This window comes from Quercus lobata, chromosome 6, assembly GCF_001633185.2.
Source record: "Quercus lobata isolate SW786 chromosome 6, ValleyOak3.0 Primary Assembly, whole genome shotgun sequence".
Classification (NCBI taxonomy): Eukaryota; Viridiplantae; Streptophyta; class Magnoliopsida; order Fagales; family Fagaceae; genus Quercus; species Quercus lobata.
This window is the reverse complement of record NC_044909.1, coordinates 36,871,379-36,893,131: the sequence shown is the minus strand read 5'-3', so window position 1 is coordinate 36,893,131 and position 21,753 is coordinate 36,871,379. Positions and strand designations below refer to the sequence as shown.

The 21,753-nt window shown below is 34.6% G+C and overlaps 1 protein-coding gene across 1 annotated transcript; it reads right to left on the bottom strand.

Moving 5' to 3' along the window:
• Positions 1 to 8,027: 8,027 nt before the first annotated feature.
• On the bottom strand, positions 8,028 to 20,960 carry LOC115950213 (wall-associated receptor kinase-like 10). The gene is made up of 3 exons (XM_031067452.1): positions 20,591 to 20,960; positions 11,990 to 12,109; positions 8,028 to 9,226 (listed from the first exon to the last, which is right to left on the bottom strand). Exons 1-3 carry the CDS (start codon positions 20,958 to 20,960, stop codon positions 8,028 to 8,030), a joined length of 1,689 nt encoding a protein of 562 aa, XP_030923312.1.
• Between the last annotated feature and the right edge of the window lie 793 nt (positions 20,961 to 21,753).

Sequence of the window (21,753 nt, the reverse complement as noted above, 5' to 3'; positions counted from 1 at the left end):
ACATATGAACAAAATAAATCATTAATAAAAGTGTTCATTATCATATGCAAGTGCTTTTGAGGAAGCAACAATACAATTTCAACACAGTTTGGTTGTCATACTGAATTTCTGTAATTTTTCATTAAGTATAATTTAAAAAGTTTGTGATATTGACCAAATAAGAGTTATCATGCTTCTATCAAAAAAAAAAAAAAGTTATCATGCTATCAACAACCTCGTTGAATTATTTGCATTAATTTAGAAGGATCCAATACAATTATTAGCATTAATTACTACAAGTACAAAGTGCATATAATATGTTTGCCACGCCACTACAGTAAGATTCTTCTGTCCACTTGATAAATCTGATTTATAGTCCACCCCTTTTCTTTTTTTTGACATATATAGTCCACCCCTTGGCCCTTGTACATCTGCGAAACCAGATATAAAGCCAACTGATATTGGGAAATGCAAAAAGAGCATCTCCCAGTGGTTTTTTTTTTTTTTTTTTTAACAAGCGCTTATTGCATTGTGCATGAAATATGAACAGTGCAAATAGGCAAATGAACAATGTATTTGGTGTGAATAGTAATTTGGAAATTATTTTTTTTATTATTTTCAGTTTTTAGTTTTAGTTTCAGTTTTCAGCAAAATAAGCAGTATAATTTGTTTGGAAGTAAAATATTTTCTATGTAAATCATTTTTAATAAAATATTTTTAGATGTTTGGTATAAGTTACATATAAAATATTTAAAGCACAAACCACCAAAATTAGCAGCTCCAACTATCGAAACCATCGGTGACCAGATTATCGTTTTGGATGCAAAACTGGCAGCTCTTGTGACTTGACCCTTAGTATCGACCATCTGAGTGGCAACTCCAACAATCAAATTGGCGACTTGGACGACTGAATTATTGGCATTGGTTGCCTAGCCCATCGAATTGGTGACTTAGCCACCAAATGAGGAGAGGACTACTAAGTGTTTAAAGGTAAAACATTTTACAGTTTTTTACAAATGATTTTAGGCTTAACTAAAAATATTTTTTACAAGTTTAACCACATTTTACATATAAAAAAATACTTAAAAATAAGAAAATATTTACTTTTAAAAATCATCCAACCCACTGCATGATTCAAAGGAAAGAGCTGATTTTACCCCTAAGAACCAATCACAAACAAATTGCTCTCTTATGCTGAAGCTCAAATTAGACCTAAACCAACAAAAGTATCAGGTAATGTTTGGTAATGGTTTTAGCTTTCTATTTGCAGAAATTTGTTTTTAATAAATAAAAAAAGCACTTGGTAAGTTGGGAAAAAAGTTTTTCAAAAATAAAAAACAGATTTTATTTTTGGAGCTGATATATATATTTATATATATTTTCGTGTGTGTGTGAAAAGAAGGAACTGATAGTACAATAGTTTTCTGAGACTATATATATATATTCTTTTTTTTTTTTGGGTAAACGATGCTTGGAATTAACTAACGAACAAAAAGTCTATTACAACAAACAAGGCCAACTTTATCTCTAGCCAGCATTTCAGCCACCACATCCGGTGGGTCAAACAAAAAAAGAAAATCAGTTACATCAAGTTCAGCTCCCATCCTTGCAAGCCAATCAGCGCAGCCATTTGCTTCCCTAAACACGTGCGCCACTGAATAGTTAAGGAATGTTTGAATCAGGTCCCTACATTCAGAAAGGAGAGGTTCAAGCATTAGATTGACCATAGAAGGCGTTGAAACAAGCTGAACAATAAACTCAGCATCCATTTCAATACAAATGTTCTCAATCCCCATTTGATTTGCCATGGTAAACCCGTCCTTCAGAGCCCAAAGTTCTGCCACTGTGCTTGAAGTGCTCCCGACTATATATATATTCAAAACTGCAACTTGAACTAAGAACAAAACCACTGCCACAAACCCAACTAATTTAGTACCCTTAGTTTTTTACTATGGACATTCTGCAACTAATTCATCAATGGAAAGATTTCCATTTTGCCATTAAAGGCATGTTTGGTACGTGAGCTTAAACACATGTTTTCAGTTTTTAAACAACATCACACGTATTTTCACACACTTTTCACCCACACGTATTTAAAAAAAAACTGAAAACTGTTGTTTAAACATACATATCAAATGGGCCTTAACTTTTTACGGATCCATTGTTGTTCAGAGGCAAGATGCTCTTAGACAAGTCATAAATCTTATATGAGAAGCAATAGGTTTAATTAGAGAAACAATTTAGACAGGTTGTAAATCTTTAAAATAACAAATAAATATTTAATTGCAAGCATGGCCATATGAAAATTAAAAGCATACACATATGGCTATATGGATAGAAATTTATGTCGCATCGTTTAATTGCTTCTTTTGAATATGGTTTGCACTTTATGACATAGACTTTAAACTAACAAATAATAACTCACAATAAAATTTGACATCTCTATCCATTAAAAGAAATTAATTTCATCTTTAAATAAAAATTACATGTATGACCTAATAAAAATAAAGGACCAAATATGTCAAAGTAAATAAACCCAAATAAAAAACAAAACACGTGATTTATGAAAATCAGCTAAATTTTTTAATTAATTTGATGCTCAAAACTTTAATGGCATGCTTAATAAATGAAACCCAAATGGTATATTTAGTACGGATTTTCTAAGGAAATACTCTAAACTTTTAGCATGGGTTCCATAGAAATTTAAATACTTTTTCCACAATTAAAATGCAAAATGGGTAATTTCATTAGTTAAGTGCTTCCTCATTTGATTCAAGTTCAATTTTTTCCCATGACGAGTTAAATTAAAGGGAATTTCATGATCTTAAACATAATTCCAAAATTAATCCAATCACATTTTCAAATTTCAATTAAAGCTCAATTAAATTTAGCCAACCGCATTAAAATTGATAAAAAATTAACAAAAAAAAAGAAAAAGAGGTTTAACTATTAAAACCATGAAATCCTTTAATTTACAGCTAAAACTTCTAGCAAAATTTATAGCCGAAAAAAAATACAATATCACCAACTAGTATTGCCAATTGCATTCGTGCTAAGAAATTTGTAAAGATACCACTCACCAAATTGCTAACACTATACTCAAAATTTGTCAATATTATGTTTACACTAATATGATTGTCACGTTGTTCTACTTCTATTGGGTGTAGACACCTCATTTTGTACCACTTACGACTCGGGCCCCCATTCCGTAATGACAACATTACTCTGAGGTCCAAGGTTGATTTAGGGCCCAATCTTGTGAAAATTGACTTGAAGAATTATTTATGGAGAAAACAAAATTATTTTTGGAAGAATAAACCTATTTTTGGAAAAGAAAGGCTGCTAGAAACCTTAAGTGTATGTACGCATACACGCGTATGCTCACACACACTTGAAGCATGCATACACATACTTAGGGTATGCACACACATACCTCGAGTATGCGCACGCAGCTAGGGTTCCAAAATTATATGAAAGGAAAGTGCTTGGGAGCTACCCCACACCCTTATTTTACCACTATATAAAGCCATAAAAGGCACTTTTTCAATGGGGAGGCGAATATACGCAAGATTCACTAGAAAATAGTGAATCAAAGAGGGAGTTTTTCATAAAACATCCTCAAGTCAAGTTTTATTTGGTTATGACCTATTTTGGTCTTGACTTTTGAGTTCTAAAGCTTACTAACTGGCTGGTTTTGTTGTTGATTAGATTGACTGAAGGGAATGGTCAAATCAAGCTCTAGGGATTTCTTGTGTTGAGGTATAGGTTCCAACTTTGGTTCTCCACTTTTTCTTTGTTTTGTTGTTTGTTTATATGTTTTATATGCTTTAATATGTTTTAATATGTTCATGTTAGGTTATGTTTACTTTGTGCTCGTATTAGAAGCATGATAGGTTGTTAGTTTTCTTATTTTCTTCTATTTTCTTTGTTAAGTTGCTGGTTTTAGGGTTCTAGGCGTGTATTTGTATGCATGCATACGCATACAATTGGGATGCACACGCATACTCGTGTCTAGAAACCCTAAATCACTTTTTTCTTCGTTTTCTTTTCTTTTTCCTTCACATGTTTGGCCTCTGTTTTAGTATACCTTTCTTATTTTAAGCCTTTATTTATCTGCTTTAACATGTTTTGTTCTTTTTAGTGATCAGGTCTTAATTAGGTTTTTTTTTGTTGGTTGGATACCATGAACATACATATGAATATGAACATGCATTGATTTATAAGTGCTGTGATGTAGTAAGGTAAGTGAGGTAATTCATGCATAAATCACATGAACATGCATTTGGATGTTTGAGTTTTGAGTTGCTTAATATGCTTGGTTGAATATCATGAGTTTAATGCTTGGATATTTAAATGTGTTTACTTTGATCTGCCTTTTGATGCCTTTGTTTTGTTGGTTTGTGTTGGATACCATGATAGATGAATGCTAAGCTTAGGGATGATATGCCATGTTTTCTTGCTTTAGATGCATGTTAGAATGTGTGTGAGTTAGAAGACCCTTTAATGAGATTAAGATTTGGACCATAATGAGTGAAGGCTAACCCACGGGTCGAGTGGGGTTGGGTTTCTATCACCTTCCCATCCCCATACCTGAACTCTGGACACGTGCTCTGGTAAATACCAGTCCTTCCACAAGGGAGCTATATTTATGGTTCCTAGACCTAATTTAGGTGGCAACTCCATTTACACCCTCCGCCATGGTCCACCCTAAGCCAAGGCGTACTTCCCATGAGAAGCCCAAAAGCTTGTTGCGGGCGTTTGCGCCCGCATTGGGCCATGATAGACTATTGCCTTAAGAGTAAGGAAGCTCTGCCCATATAAGCAGGTACGCTATCCAAATTCCACCTCACTATGACATGAACATGCATACATACATATATTAAAATATTTTCATATTGTTGTGTGTTGGGGCCTTTTGTATTTTTGGGCTAAGGCCCATTCTACTGTGGGTCGAAGAGTTAGGCCTAGCCCATTATCTTCGTAGGACCTTGTTAAGGGGCCAGTCTTTGCACAAGACAAACATCCCAAAAGAAAGACAACAAGTAATATATGTATATATGTGTGAGCACATGAATATATATATATATATATATATGTATGTTATGGTAGAAAGATTAGTCAAAAGAACCGTTAGTAATTAAACGTAGTTAAAGCAGCAGAACGTAAATAATAAGTCTCCCATAGGAAGTGAACTAAAGAGAGCCCAAATCCCAACCTGGACAACCTTAATGCTAAATTAAACCATAAAGTTGTTCATTTTGGAGAATAGGTCTAGATAGCTACTTCTTGTCTTGCTGGGAGTACAAATAGTGGGTTTGTTACATAAAAAAGGGAAAAGATTTTCTATTGATGCATGCTATTTCTTTTGTATGCACTCTTCTACCTTTCTAAGTCTTACTTCACTCTCTCTTTTTTTCTTTCTTATTTCCTTTTCAATTCTTTGTGTTTCTTGCCTTAGTCGTTGTCCATCTTCCTCTTATGGTTATTGTTCCTATTTATACTGAATCAAGCCTACATGATTTCTCCCTATTACCCTTGTTACTCACTAACCATTTTTGTCTACTGCGAACACCCATCAGAAGTGCCCACTACCCTTCTGGCTGTTCGGCCTCCACTACATATGGGCATGCTCAATGTTTTCTCTCTCTTCCACTACCCATCCCACAAAAAATTCTTATCCATTCCCTTCTACTGTATATCTTTCTCTATCCTTTGATGGGTAAAACCTTAGGTCTCTCTCTACCTATCTCTCTAGCATGCATTAAGTGGCCCCAGCCAGTTTACTACCTATTTTGGGCCAAGATGCCTTCCCAGCAAAGCAATTCCCAAAAGAGGTCCTGGCTAGATACTAGAAATAGACCCTTTCCCCCCTCCACCAAACCACACCCTCCGTAATTCCCTTGACCATGGGTCCACCCCCCTTGCATTAGCTGGGTACAAATTGGTGGTGCTCCGGCCATAGCATTGTTGTCTTATTGCTTCACGTTTTGTCTTCTTCCTTTCCCACGCAATTTCTGCCACTGCCATTGGATGTTGTCTCGTTTTATTCTTTTTTGAAATTAATTCCCTTCACTTATGTTTGCCCCTCACGATAACAATGTGGGCTTGTCTCATCTTCACCTTTTGGGCTCGTGGACCCCTCAAGGTATTTCCTTTATTATTTTCTTCTAACTCCTGCTGGGCCGACCCATTGGGCCTTTTTTTTCCTCTTCCATTCCTCTTGGAGCCAGTCAAGGCCTATTTTCTTCTCTCTTGGAGAGGGCCATCTCACCGTGGCTGGCCCTTCCCTACTGCTCATGGGCCATTGTATTCTATTCCTTGCTCTTTTATGGGTATTCCTTTTCTCTGGGCCTTAGGGACATGGTCCTATTGTTCCTGCCATTATTCCTTAGTCTTTTCTTTCTTTCTCTTGGCTTAATTTGGGCTTTTCTGCCATTGGGCCCTTGTTATCAAAAATGGGTATTAATATTGTGTATACCCCTCTATAACATTATAGTCTTGCATACATGCATGCTCCCCTTTCTCATGATCTCTTTAGCCAATGGTGAAATTCTACAGCTATGCTACCAAAATTATTTCTTAACCCTAGTTTCATGATTTTCCATTAAAAATCAAGTTTTCAAAAACTCTTTTTTTTTTTCCCTAAGCAATTATGCTTCCAAAATCCTGTCTCAAAATTGATTTCCTAATCTCCATTAAAAAAAAAAATCTAATCTTTCGAAACTTTCTTTTTAAAGCAATTATATGTTGCCAAAATTCTATCTCATTAAAAAATTTTGATCTTCCAAAACTCTCTTTTCAAAGCACAATTTTTTTTTTTCAAAAATTCTATTTTAATTCCGGTTTAAGGGTTTCCCCTTTTTCAAAAAGCCATCGACTAATGAAATTGTGAAGGAGGTTCTCCTCTATGTAATCACTTGGTTCAAACCTCATCAATCAAATAACCACATTATTCACAACAAAATGATGGGAACTTAAGGATGGCTAGGACTTCCCATCATAACATGGGAAACATTGAGATTTTCAGTTTATCTCAACATTAATTCTTGTAAGTCACTGGTTTCTCAAAAAGGTTTTTAACCTAAAACCATTTTTTCCCCTTTAAAATCAAGATCCATCAGTTTTCTACTTCATCTCCATATTGTGCATCTATTGCTTTATGATATGTTGCATATTGGTATACAATTAATTAATCTGCTACATAATACACAATTAGGGTCTAAACTACATGTTCTATTTCTTCTTATAATTGAACCTATTCCCCAAATATGGCTCAAAAACATAATTTCTTACACAATATTTTAAAATGAACGTCTCAAAATTGATTTCCTAATCTCCATTTAAAAAAAATCTGATCTTTCAAAACTTTCTTTTTAAAGCAATTATGTTGCCAAAATTCTATCTCATTAAAAAATTTTGATCTTCCAAAACTCTCTTTTCAAAGCACAATTTTTTTTTTTTCTTTCAAAAATTCTATTTTAATTCCGGTTTAAGGGTTTCCTTCAAAAAGCCATCAACTAATGAAATTGTGAAGGAGGTTCTCCTCTATGTAATCACTTGGTTCAAACCTCATCAATCAAATAACCACATTATTCACAACAAAATGATGGGAACTTAATTAAGGATGGCTAGGACTTCCCATCATAACATGGGAAACATTGAGATTTTTAGTTTATCTCAACATTAATTCTTGTAAGTCACTGGTTTCTCAAAAAGGTTTTTAACCTAAAACCATTTTTTCCCCTTTAAAATCAAGATCCATCAGTTTTCTACTTCATCTCCATATTGTGCATCTATTGCTTTATGATATGGTACAGATTGGTATACAATTAATTAATCTGCTGCTTAATACACAACTTGGGTCTAAACTACATGTTCTATTTCTTCTTATAATTGAACCTAATTCCCCAAATATGGCTCATAAACATAATTTCTTACACAATATTTTAAAATGAACGTATGCATTGACTAGTATATTGTGCATATGCCTAAAAGAAGTTATAATAGTTTACAACAAGGAAAAAAAAGGTACCAAAATAGATAATTTATTAATCAAAGTGAGATAAAAATGGAAGGACAAATTGTGATGAAGGTTCACCTATTTCTAAACTTGATCTTGATAAAATAGAAATGTCATTCCAAGGCCTCATTTCTTCATTTCTAACATAATCAAATTCTTCAAAATTTGGTTGATCATGATAAACTATTTGAACTCCCTCCAACTCCTTCACAATCTCTGTCATCGTAGGTTGTTTCTTTCCATACAAGTGCAAACATCTTTGTGCAAGGTTAGCAATTGCCATGACTTCATGTTTATTACCATCCTTCCTTACTTGAGTATCAAGTATATCAAAGAGATGGTTCTCTTTTACTGAATGAATGAAGTATGTAGATAAATTTCGATCTTCTTGTGATCTTGTTAAAAAAACTGGCTTTTTTCCAGTTAAAAGCTCAATAAGGACTACTCCAAAACTATAAACATCACTTTTTTCTGTAAATTGGCTTGTTTGAAAGTATTCCGGATCCAAGTACCCAAAAGTACCATATACCAGTGTAGTTACATGAGTTTGGCCAATGGCCACTGTTCTTGAAGTTCCAAAGTCTGCTACTTTTGCTCTATATTTTTCATCAAGGAGTATGTTTGAAGATTTTATATCTTGATGGTAAATGGGTAGTGAAGCTGCTGAGTGTAAGTAAGAAAGAGCTCTTGCAACTTCTATGGCAATCCTTAAGCGCATATCCCATGTTAGTAATGGAAACTCTTCATTCTCTTCATGAATGTACTGAGAAAGTGTCCCATTAGGAATGAATTCATAAACTAACAAAGGAACTTCTGTCTCTAAACACCACCCAAGTAGTTTGACCACATTTCTATGGTTGATTTGGGAAAGAATGATAATCTCACTAATAAATTTTTCAATATTTTCCTTATCCACTGTGTTGCACTTTTTAATTGCCACAATTCTTCCATCAACTAACATTCCTTCAGAAACTGTACCTTGCCCACCTTTACCAAGTATTCTGTTTTTGTTAAAATGATCGGTCGCATTTTTCAACTCCTTTGAATTGAATAATTTTATCCTTTGAACATTGTTGTCATTTGAAGATAATTGTTGTTGTAATAATAAACCACCATTCTCTTTGAAGAATTTTTTCTTGAGCTTGATTTTGTTTCTTTTCTTTATCATTCTGTACAAGCACCATATAATAGCGAATAGAAACAATGCCCCAAGGCTTGAACAACTAACTGCACAGGTCAAGAAAATTAAATAGAAATATCACATCAACCTAAATTCGGATTATATAAAATTATGAATAAGTGTGAAATAGATTTGAACAGAAGTACAATGAATTGTAAATATCTTTCTCATGGTTTAAAAGAAGTTACTATTTTTTTTTCTTTTTTTACATTAATATTTCTCATAATATCCTAGAATATAAAATGGTGTTAACTTTCTTTTTTTTTTTATACAAGATAGGATTTCTACTCTAGCCTAATCTAAGTGTATATGTGTGAAGCTCTCTCCTGGAGACTTGAACCCCGGCCCTTGCCCCCCACACCCTACAAGCATTTATACTTGTGGAGTAACCACCGCACCAACCTAAATTCAGATTATATAAAATTATGAATAAGTGTGAAATAGATTTGAACAAAAGTACAATGAATTGTAAATATCTTTCTCATGTTTTAAAAGAAGTTACTAATTTTTTTTTCTTTTTTTTACATTAATATTTCTCATAATATCCTAGAATATAAAATGGTGTTAACTTTTTTTTTTTGATACAAGATAGAATTTCCACTCTAGCCTAATCTAAGTGTATATGTGTGTGAAACTCCCTCCTGGAGACTTGAATCCCGACCTTACCCCCTACACCCCACAAGCATTTATACTCGTGGAGTGACCACCGCACCAAGGGTGCACGGTGGTTAAAATGGTGTTCTTGGTGCGGTGGTTAAAATGGTGTTAACTACTAATTAATTTCTTAGGAAGAATTAAATTTATTATTTTGCTTCATGGAAACATTTTTTATACATGAAATTTATTGTTAGGTATTTGATTTTTCATGCAAGTCTATTGTGTTTTAAGGGGCTTATGAGCCCAACAAAAATTTCCCCGTTGCATGGCTCCAGCTAACTTTGCAACATGTACCTGGCAGTCCTACCTTACATGAGTTTAAACACCTAATTGGCGAATTCTTATTATAGATTATAAAATTTACTACCAAAAGAAATTGTATAGTGGTGCTCATCAGTAAAATCAGCCTTCACTATTTTCTAGGACTAACCAAAATACTTCACTCATTTCTCCTTTATTTTCTTCCATTATTCAAATACCTCACATCTCCTGTTATATGTTGAATTTGATCAAAGTATGATGTCAAATTTTTTATCCCTTTTTAGTGAAAAATGACTGAAAAAGATGAGCTAGCTTGTCCTCTCTTCTCACACCAGATTCAAGCTTACTGTAAAAATCTATATCATAATAGATTAAAAAATCTAAATTGAAATGAAGAATTAGGCAAGTTTATAGAGAGAAATTGACTTCTCAAGATAGATTTGTAATATTAGATAATAGACAATCATATTATGATTTAGAACATTTTTAAGGTAAAAAAAAAAAGCATGTAAGAGAGATGAGTAATGCAATTCAGCTAAAAGTCTGAAACTATCAAATTATAAAATGCATGATTTATCTTTTAGTGATAGATTATCAAAAGAACAAAACTTAAAAGCTAATGTACTTCTTCATCTTCTAAGCATACATAAATTTAGTAAACTAAAAGTGCATGAAATATAGTTGTTTTATCCGTTCTAGCTCAAAGAAAGGTAGGATACCCAAGTGGCTTAGTCATTCCCTTCCATGATCCATTGAACTGAGTAAAACCAATAAACTAAAAGTACAATTCTATTTTCCAAGTAAAATAAAAATTAATCCATACAAAAATTTAACTAAAAAAAAAAATATATGCGAATGAATGGATGTTAGAATTGTATATCACCATAGAATTACAATAATGGATGAGAATTTGTGTATAGTCCCTCTTGTCAAGGACTTATGGTATAGCACCTCTCTATCACATAACTATGATCTTGTTTTTATTTTTACTTTATTCATTTTCTAAATTTATAGTCTATAATCTATGCCAAGTGCCTTCCAACTCAATTGGTTGGCATTGTTTTATGTTTTTAAGATATCCAAAGTTCAAATTCTCTTTCTCCTGTTGTAACTATCGAATTATCAAAAACAGTAAAGACATTTAACTTTTGATAAACATCATAATATTGTGCCATATAGACTTTTGAGACCTCACAATTTTACACATAATTATTTTAATATATACTTTTTAATTGATTTTGAATCCTATTCTATATTTAAACCATCCATTAGAATTTTCGCACATCATATCTTCTATAAATGCTAGAATATATAATTTTATAAATAAATAAATTTACAATAAATTCTGATTCCTAGAATATATAGTTCACAAACACAATCATAAAATAAATTCTAATTGAGATCCACTATAATTATCAACTTTTTACTCAAAAAAAAATTATCAACTTTAATAGTTTGAATAAAAATATATATATCATATTATATAAATTGTTATATGCATTACATAGGTTGCCAACTAATATTTATAATATTGAAGGCATTTGAATTATGGTCCACCTCAAATACTTTGCCAAATACGCTTTTGAGACCGCACAATTTTACACTTCATTATAATATTTTTTAATTGAATTTAATTTTGTTTCCTATATAAATCTAAACCCATCATTTGAATCATGGTACATTATATTTTATTTTAATGGTAGAATATATATAGTTGTATATACAAACACAATAATAATAAATGTCTATCAGTAACTATCATGATTATCAAAATTTCATATTTAGACTAAAAAAAGTGAAAAAAATATATATATTATACTTAAACTTTTTCGTGCATCACACGAGTTAAATCAGTATAAGGCACATCTATAACGGTTTAAAAATTGACATACCTATAATGGCTATCTTCACTGGAGATTTTGGCATGTTGCAATGGTAGCTACCTTGTATATTCACACAATCCGACTTGTTGGGACATTGATTGAGTGTCTTGCTTTCGCATTCGTTTATATCTGATTGAAATATATAAGAAATCAAATTACAAATTAGAATCAGCAGCCAACAGATATTTTACAACTAATGCCCCTGCCTCAATTGAATTTGAATTTTTTTTTCTTATTTAATTTTTGGGTGAATTTCTTTTATGCTTTTTTTTATTAACACAATAAATTTTATCACACCTATAGTGATTACACTATTATCTCTTCTATGTTTTCGAAATTCATTCAAAAAAGAAGAAAAAAAATGTTTCTTATTTAATCAATATATTTTAAGATTCAAAACCTATAAAAAGTAAATGGTACGTGAACAAAAGGGAAAATAAAAGTAAAAAGAGAAAGAAAGAACATTATTATTATTTTCAAAAGCAATATTAAAAATAAAAAAATTAATATGAAATTAAATTCTTTATTTAGTAATTTATTCTTCTTCATAAAAATTTGTGTAATAAGAAATCAAATTTGGGATAATTACCTAATAACATTGTTTACATAAGACGTACTTGGTGTTTAATCTAACTAGTCGCTAACCCGTGCGATGCACGGGATAGTTAAACAAAATTTATACATATTCACCTTTATTGGTACAATCATTTGAAAACAATTCTAACTAATACCCAAATGTAAGAGACACATTGACTTACTATTTAAAGTAGCATTTTGAAGAATTTACACATATTGCGCAACTGAGCCTTAATTTCTCATCAACGGTTAGAAATATAAACTGCAAATATATAAATAAAGACCATGACTTGAGAAGGACGCATTAAACTTCAAATTAGTGTAGTAATGTTACTTTCTCAATCTTTGCTCAGTTGTAATAATAATATAGAGGAAATTCAAAACATGGAAAGAAAATAAAAATTACAACAATTAATTCCATTATCTCTCATGCTATACTTTGTAATATTGTACGGAATTAAGTCAACTCAATTGGCTTCTACTATTCTCTATTCTATAGAGATATGAACATATTGGATTTCTCAAACCCGGTATTGCAATAAAATGATTTATTATTGAAAATAAGAAACAATTAAGCTCATCCCTTAAAGATTTACCTCTTGTACTTGGTAATTTCCATTCAAACTTTAAAATAGATTATTTGCCTTACCTAGATGTTTTCCTTGTGGTGAGGACAAATAAAATGAGACAGGTGTTGCATGACCTTCAAAGCAAAAAAGCTTTCTTCTAGTCAAAAACAAAACTCGTCAAGAGGAGTAAGAGAGAAAGAAATTACTCAATGAAAAACCATGGTAAATGGAGAAAATATTTTTGAACTTACAAAGATCCACACAAATTTTAGCCATAGGTGCAAAATGCCAAGTTAAGAAATATAAATATTGATCTACAGGTGCAATTTTTAAATAGAAAATAGCAATTTCATGAACAAAAACCCTAGCAACCAAATAGAAAAACTATAACCTTGATTTGATTTCTCATTTATCAATGATGGTGACTGGAGAATAAGTTGATTTAGTCCATAAGAGTGGCCCTAAGTAATTGCCGATGGCAAGTGCCAAAGATAGTAAGTAAATCAAATCAAAGAAGGAGAGAGTATAAATTATTTCACAAAATCAAAGATCTCTTTACATCCCATAAAATTTAAAATAAAGAAGAAAATCTCTCTATAGCTTAAGAAACAGAATATAATAAAATTAAAGAGAGAAAATTTTCGGAGGACAAAATATTATAGATAATTTAAAATAATTTTGGTTTAATTCCTGAACACCGTAACTCCATAAAATTCATACTAATAATAATATTTTATGATTGCACAGACTATTTTTTTAGAGTGGTTGATCTCAACATTGGCGTGCATTTAATCTTTCACTAAAGCAAAGGGAAGTAGATCATGTGCATACATCTTTATGAGCAATTTTTGGCAGTCAGGCGTAACAAACATATAACCATTTTGTCCTATTCCTACCATCTAAGAACATATCCTCTTTATAAGTTGATGATGCCAAGTTTTAACATATCCTCTCCTTTTTTTTTTCTTTTTTTTTCCCCAAAGAAATAAAAGGACTTTAAAGACATGTCCAATTTGGTAAAATGCAAGTGCTTCAAGCCATAGAACGATTTAATGAAAATTGCAACTCCATGAATTGAATTTGCAAATGGTATTAACTATTGGCTATCAATGCGATTATTAAGCCGTACCACATTGAACATGTTTCTCTATCAAAATATATAAACAAACTAACCTTGCAAAAGCTGAACTTTATAAGCTAAAATCTATACCGTGAGTTGTAGATCTTGAATGCTATACCGTGCGTTTAGAGCTTCCTACATCTGGAGAGGGAAAGTTTGCAGAAACCAAAGAAAATCTCTCTATATCTTAAGAAACACAATATACTAAAATCAAAGAGAGAAAATTTTCGGAGGACAAAATATTATAGATAATTTAAAAGAATTTTGGTTTAATTCTTGAACACCGCAACTCCATAAAATTCATACTAATAATAATATTTTGTGATAGCGCAGTTAGAATTTTGGTTTAATTCTTGAACACTGAATTGGAAATTGATTATATGAGTATTCAATGGTGAACAAAGTATTATGTATTAATTAATATATAAACAAAACTAACCTTACAAAAGCTAAACTTTATAAGCTAAAATCTATACCGTGTGTTGTAGATCTTGAATGCTATACCGTGCGTTTAGGTGTGTGTGCATGCAATTGTATGCGAAGAACATTTTCTGTCCACACCTATTTAATTGAACTCACCAATTTTGATTGATATATAAGTTAGTGCACAAATATTTAAGAAGCAGGCTGGATTGAGCAGCACTTACAACAACTCGTGTGAAGGACAAGTGCATGCAAGGCATTCATGCCATGCCTTCCAGCGTAGGAGCAGTCATCTGGAGCTGCACTTAGGATATGACAAACCATCTTGTTAATTAGTACATCACATGTAAAATATTTTCAGTATCCACGGTGAGGAATAGTGCGGATTCTCCAGCATTAAATCGTTCTATGGCTTTATATTTCTTCACTTGAGAGAGGGGTAAGGTTGCTAGGGTTTTGAGGAGTTATAATGTTTTTAAATATTGTGCTGACATGGAAAATTGTGGTGCCAGCAAAGGCTTTGGTTTTATATATATATATATATATATATAGACTATTAAGAATATTTGAGTCCCTGAATGTTGGGAGGCATCCCTTATTTTATAGAGGTGTTAATTGCTTAGAAAATAAGCTAGGTTTGCTTAAAAATTAAGTACAATCAGCTTAAAAAATAAGCAAAAAACGTATGGGGAAAATCCTAAAAGAAAAAGGAGATTTGGATAAGAATAAATTGATTTTTTAAATCAGAACCAGTTTCAGTATTTTGATCATATATCTTTACTCAAAATTCAAATTAGATGAAATTTTGGCAGCTGAAGGGAAATTCGATTCTCTACAACTTTTCCAAAAATAGCCTAGTCCAAATTTTGAGTTCTACTATGCCAAAAGTGCCTTAGAACATGAATCTGAAATCTGCTACTTGATTAGCACGTTTTTGAAGTGTTTTCCAACTCTAAACTGTATTTGGACGAATTTCAGAGTTATTTTCATGATAAACCTCATTCCAAAGTGATAATTATGACTTTTAAAATAATTATTTTGAATATAATTATCCCAAAAGCTTAATTATCCACAGTTTTTAAATATTATCAGCTTATTTGTTTTAATCCCATGCAACAAATCTCATTTTAAGAAAAATACTCCACTAATCACATAAATCCATTTAGTTAATTTTAATCATTAACCAATCAAAATTAATTTCAATAAATCACACGTGATCGGCTTCACCCCACACAATACATGCAAAATGGGAAAACTTGATCTTGTGATATATTTCAATTCGATGGTCCGATTTAGAAACCGGACATACTGTTGTGACCATTAGAATCTCAAGATCATTTTTATGATATGCAATAGACAAATTAATGCATGTAATGAAATCATGATTTTTGGGGTACGTGGATGGTTACTCCAGTCATCTTCCTTGATTAAATCAATGGTGCAAAATCGAGTGTCTACAATATTTTTGCACAAATTTTATCTTTGTAACTAAGTTTCTATTGCTTAGTGCCATATGTGATTTTTTTTTCTTTTCTTTTTAAAGCCTCCATGTGTGACTTTCAAGATATTTTTTTCCACAGTGCCTATATGATTTAGAAATTCATATAATACAACCAAATACCAATAGTTCATGTGAGTTAATTCTAAAAGAAATAAAGAAGTACAATCCACTTGCAGCCAAAGAAGAACAAATGCAATATTGTTCAATTAATAATTGGAGAGAAAATTAAAACACCACACAAAATTTTAAAAAATATAATTAACAATGAAGTATGTCGTGTGACAACATTCCAAGAGTTACATGTAACTGATCGTAACTGACAAGAGGGAATAAAAAAAAGGGTTGTTCAAATTTTCAAGCTATGAGATGAGATCTAATATATAACATATTAACTTCCGTTTGTTATATGAATTATACCTTGTGGGGCCAGAGAATTCGTGGCCTAGGCCCACTCTACATTAGGGCCCAAGGCCTAAGCCGAGGAGAGCTATTGTCGAGGACGCATAATGAAAGCCCAAAAAAGGCACAAGGGTATGGCCGAGGACGATCTTATGCTCAGCACCACACAAAACGCCTGAAGAAAAGGACAAACTCAGTACAGGGGCAGGACAAGGGAGAAAGCTGCCAACATCGTAATACAGAATCCTGCATCTGACAGGCCCATACTCCAAACCATGCTATTTAACTTTTCCAACCACCCCCAACCACTCTAGATATGGATTGACAGGACAGGTCTACACCCCAAAAAGTAAAACTTACACGTGGACACTAAAAGGGGAGAGGAACACTAGTATAAAAGGGAAAGAAGGCGAAGGAGAAGGGGATCCCTGGAAGGAGGGAAAAAATCCTGCAAAAGGGAGAATGGGAAGGAGACTGTGCTCATCGGACGCAATCCGAGGACTTAAATCCTACAACCCATACCAATGGAATGCTTAGCTAGTCAAGCCAAGTCCTCCCATGTAAAAGCTTCCATAAAAACCATGATTAAATTGCTGACCTGTGACCAAGGTCCTGCCTTTCAAGCCCACTCTCTACAAATTACATTGTTAGGGCCCTTTACCCACGAGCCCAATGTCATTCTTGGGTCGTTAAATAATCGTGCCCTTACAATTGGCGCCGTCTGTGGGAAGGCTTGCGCGTTGGCACAGGTGGCGGTGGAGTTAAGCCTCTGTCAAGCGAAGGTTCCTCCATTTCCAGTGACATGCTGTTGTTGCTCCGACATAAATTTCCGCTAGGGGCTACGCCTCGCAGTGCTAATGGCACGGGCAGCTCTAGGGGCTTCCAATATCAAGCTAACTCTCCCCACCTTGGTCGAGGGGCTAATCTTCAAAAAATAAATAAATAAGTAAATAAATAAATAAATGAATACAAGTTTTGGACAGAACCAAGGCCTTGTATGGTCCTCGGACTCAAGCCTCTGGGGAAACCAACTACTTAGAAGAAATGATACAAGTTTAGGACAGAACCAAGGCCTTGTATGGTCCTCGGACTCAAGCCTCTGGGGAAACCAACTACTTAGCAGAAAAAATACAAGTTTTCGACAGAACCAAGGCCTTGTATGGTCCTCGGACTCAAGCTTCTGGGGAAACCAACTACTTAGAAGAAACAATACAAGTTTTGGACAGAACCAAAGCCTTGTATGGTCCTCGGACTCAAGCCTCTGGAGAAACCAACTACTTAGAAGAAACGATACAAGTTTTGGACAGAACCAAGGCCTTGTATGGTCCTCGGACTCAAGCCTCTGGGGAAACCAACTACTTAGAAGAAACAATACAAGTTTTGGACAGAACCAAGGCCTTGTATGGTCAATACAAGTTTTGGACAGAACCAAGGCCTTGTATGGTCCTCGGACTCAAACCTCTGGGGAAACCAACTACTCAGAAGAAACAATACGAGTTTTGGATAGAACCAAGGCCTTGTATGGTCCTCGGACTCAACCTGGACGTTATATGGCCCTTAAACTCTACCCCGGAGAGGAGTTAGCCATTAATAGTTGGGTTAGTCCCTAGACTGAATGGAATCCCCAGTCTACCCTCGGATCCTCAATACTAGGGGAATTGATACGGTTATGATAGGGCCAAGTGTTATCAAAAACACGGCCAAAGTCCCTCACTACTCGGCAACCCTCTTGGATGGTTTATTTCGAATTTATCATTCTCGGACGGCTGCCTCACACGCATTACGAAGCGCTCAGCTGTTATCTCGGTTAGTCCCATAAGTTTAATATACTGTAGGTTCGCATTTTTATATTCGATAATGTTGATAAGTTCAAAGTTAATAGCTTTTTGTTCGAGGGTTTCCTGCCCTAAGTATCATTAAAGGAAAATACACATGTAGTACACCCATTCACAAAGTAATTGTTGCAGAATAGAAAAGTATATAGAGGGAAACATATTCATCTTTTATTAAGACAAAGAAAGAGTACAACGTACAATGAAAGAGCTTGAATAAGCTTATGCTAGAAACTAACTACACAAGCAAAAAGAAAAGGTACAAGGAAGTGAACAAAAAACAGAAGAGAGATGCAACAATTCTAAAACGGTGTCTACGAAAACCATTCCTTAATACTTTTACATGCCCATAACTCGGGCAGCAAAAGAGCTCAACTTGGGGCTAGCACCGTTGAAGAAAAGGTGCAGAGAGCCCAACTTGGGGCTAGCACCGTTGAAGAAAAGGTGCAGGGAGCCGGAAGTTGATGAGCCTCCATGTTAGCCACACCTGCGATAGAGCAGACGGCGCTGATGGCGGAAAACCTTACTTCTGACGCACCAAGAATCTGATGCGACCAGAACCTGCTTCGGATTTTGACTAAAAGAGACAGAGATACCATCCCCACCTTATCAAAATGGAAGATTATCTTGAGTCTGTGTCTCCCCTATCCAGACCGCATCACCTTGAGTCTCGGGAGGGTTCGGTGCCTCTGTGGCGGGTGTAGTTCCTTCACCCCCACCCGCGCCTCAGACATATTGCACTAAGGGTGGATAGCACTGGATATGGAGACTGTGATTGTGGCTGAAAGATTATGATTTTGCAAGGAGCCGAAGGGTTTATGTGTAAGGGGAATAACCTCCTATCCTACTTATATAAAGGGCAAGGTGGTGGTGTTTAATTTATGCAGGTTTCCAAGGAATGCTACGGACAAGACGATTTTGGCTCGGTTTCCAACACCATCTGCAACCCTAAGATTTGAAGATCCTCGTGAAGGTGCGTCTCGAGCATTGAAACGTCAAAGGACACCGCGTGAGTAAAAACTAAAGGGATGCCTCTTAATTCGGCACATCTCCCATGCAAATGGAAAAACACAAACATCAGTAAAGTACAGAACTTGAGCGAGCCATGATGTGGGCCCAACATCACCAAAACCCTCATCCCCAACTAAAAGTCGGGCAGCAGGATTTTGAGGGGCTATTGTGGGGTCAGAGAATTCGTGGCCCAGGCCCACTCTACATTAGGGCCCAAGGCCTAAGCCGAGGAGAGCTATTGCCGAGGACGCATAATGAAAGCCCAAAAAAGGCATAAGGGTATGGCCGAGGACGATCTTATGCTCAGCACCACACAAAACGCCTAAAGAAAAGGACAAACTCAGTACAGGGGCAGGACAAGGGAGAAAGCTGCCAACATCGTAATACAGAATCCTGCATCTGACAGGCCCATAGTCCAAACCATGCTATTTAACTTTTCGAACCACCCCCAACCACCCCCAACCACTCTAGGTATGGATTGACAGGACAGGTCTGCACCCCAGAAAGTAAAACTTACACGTGGACACTAAAAGGGGAGAGGAACACTAGTATAAAAGGGAAAGAAGGCGAAGGAGAAGGGGATCCCCGGAAGGAGGGAAAAAATCCTGCAAAAGGGAGAATGGGAAGGAGACTGTGCTCCTCGGACGCAATCCGAGGACTTAAATCCTACAACCCATACCAATGGAATGCTTAGCTAGTCAAGCCAAGTCCTCCCATGTAAAAGCTTCCATAAAAACCATGATTAAACTGCTGACTTGTGACCAAGGTCCTGCCTTTCAAGCCCACTCTCTACAAATTACATTGTTAGGGCCCTTTACCCACGAGCCCAATGTCATTCTTGGGTCGTTAAATAATCGTGCCCTTACATACCTTATTGTTCAATGAGTTTTATTTTTGTGTAAATATATATTTCATAAATTTTAAAAAAATATTAAATACATTTTCGTGATATTATTTCATTTTCAGTTATAAAAGTCCATTAAATATAATAGAAAATCTAAATTGAGTTTGAAAAATATGTTTGCTAAGTACTTTTCAAAGGAGCATGAAATGAAATTTCATTTCATTCGTATATTTACAAATAAATAAAATAAAATAAAATGAGTGAATTAAAGTAGTGAAAACTAGACGAATAATATGCGAGAAAATGAAAGCTTGTTGGTAATTGCAGTAGCTGACCTTGACATCCCATGGGAAGATAAGGATTTCCTTGGTATCCTTTAAGGCAATAATAATATTTGGTCCCGTAAAGTGTAGGATACCCTTCTGAGTTCCGTCTTCTCATCTCGTTTGGATCCACGGTAATAAAGTCAGATGCTGTCCACTCCAGCACCACAGGAACGTATTCCAAAAACTGCACATTGTAAGTGATATCTTCTGAAATCCACCATTTACCATCTGCAAGGAAGGCATATTTGCATTCTTCACTGACTTTATTTTCTTCTTTTATGCATCTGAAACTTGCATTAAGTACTTGAATCCCAGAAGGGATTGTGATCATGTAGCAGTTGATGCCTGAGCAGTGCTTAAGTTTGATGTCCTCTATCATGCTTTTATCAACGCAATTCGATTTGCATCCAACCGCCACATAGGATTGATGCCGGTCATCATGGCGAAGTTGTCGCAACCAACTGAAATGAATCTATCCCGATAAGATGAGAAGAAAAAAGGACCACCTGAGATATTCACACCACCAATATGGCTGGAACTCCTATTCTTACAGTTGGAAGAAATAATTGGCATATTGACTCGAACGAGTCCCGGATCATTCCAAAAATAATAATGAGTAAGATTGATTTCCAGGACCTCCATGCCAATGCTGGGTAGGAATGCTTTAAGAGAGCCGCTAGTTTCATTGCAAACAATTTTGAACCAGTAATTCAAGTAACATTCGGTAGTCTTTCCAAACGGGTATGGAATGTAAATATCTCCACAGCTATCAGAACAATTGGGTTTTGCTATAGGTGCTACAGCTTCTGCTAACTCATAGGTGGTCAGTAGAAGAAAGAAAGTAAGTGCCCGTTTGGTTCCACATTTTCAGCTCAAAAAGCGCTTTTTGAAAAAAGCCAGTCCTAAATTTGCGTTTGGTTAAGCCCAAAACGCAACTTTTATCAAAAAGTTGCGTTTTGGGCATAGAGCAAAAACGCAGACAAACGCGAAAAATTTTATGGACCTCTGAGGGTCCATAAATGAAAACGTGCAGTGCACGTTTTGGATGGTTACCGTTGCTACGGTAGAATTACGGAAATACCCATTCAATTAGAACATCAACTCTTTCAGAAACAGTAGATCAAGAACAGAAAAAAAAATAGAACAGCTCTTTCGGAAGCAGCAGATCAAGA

What these genes read in the sequence shown, in the direction of transcription:
- LOC115950213 (XM_031067452.1), bottom strand. Translation starts at nt 20,960, where the DNA reads ATGATAGAGGACATCAAACTTAAGCACTGCTCAGGCATCAACTGCTAC. An exon ending in TCTTCCCATGGGATGTCAAG is followed by an intron (nt 12,110 to 20,590) that starts GTCAGCTACTGC and finishes TATTTCAATCAG; the next exon opens with ATATAAACGAATGCGAAAGC. An exon ending in AGTGAAGATAGCCATTATAG is followed by an intron (nt 9,227 to 11,989) that starts GTATGTCAATTT and finishes TGACCTGTGCAG; the next exon opens with TTAGTTGTTCAAGCCTTGGG.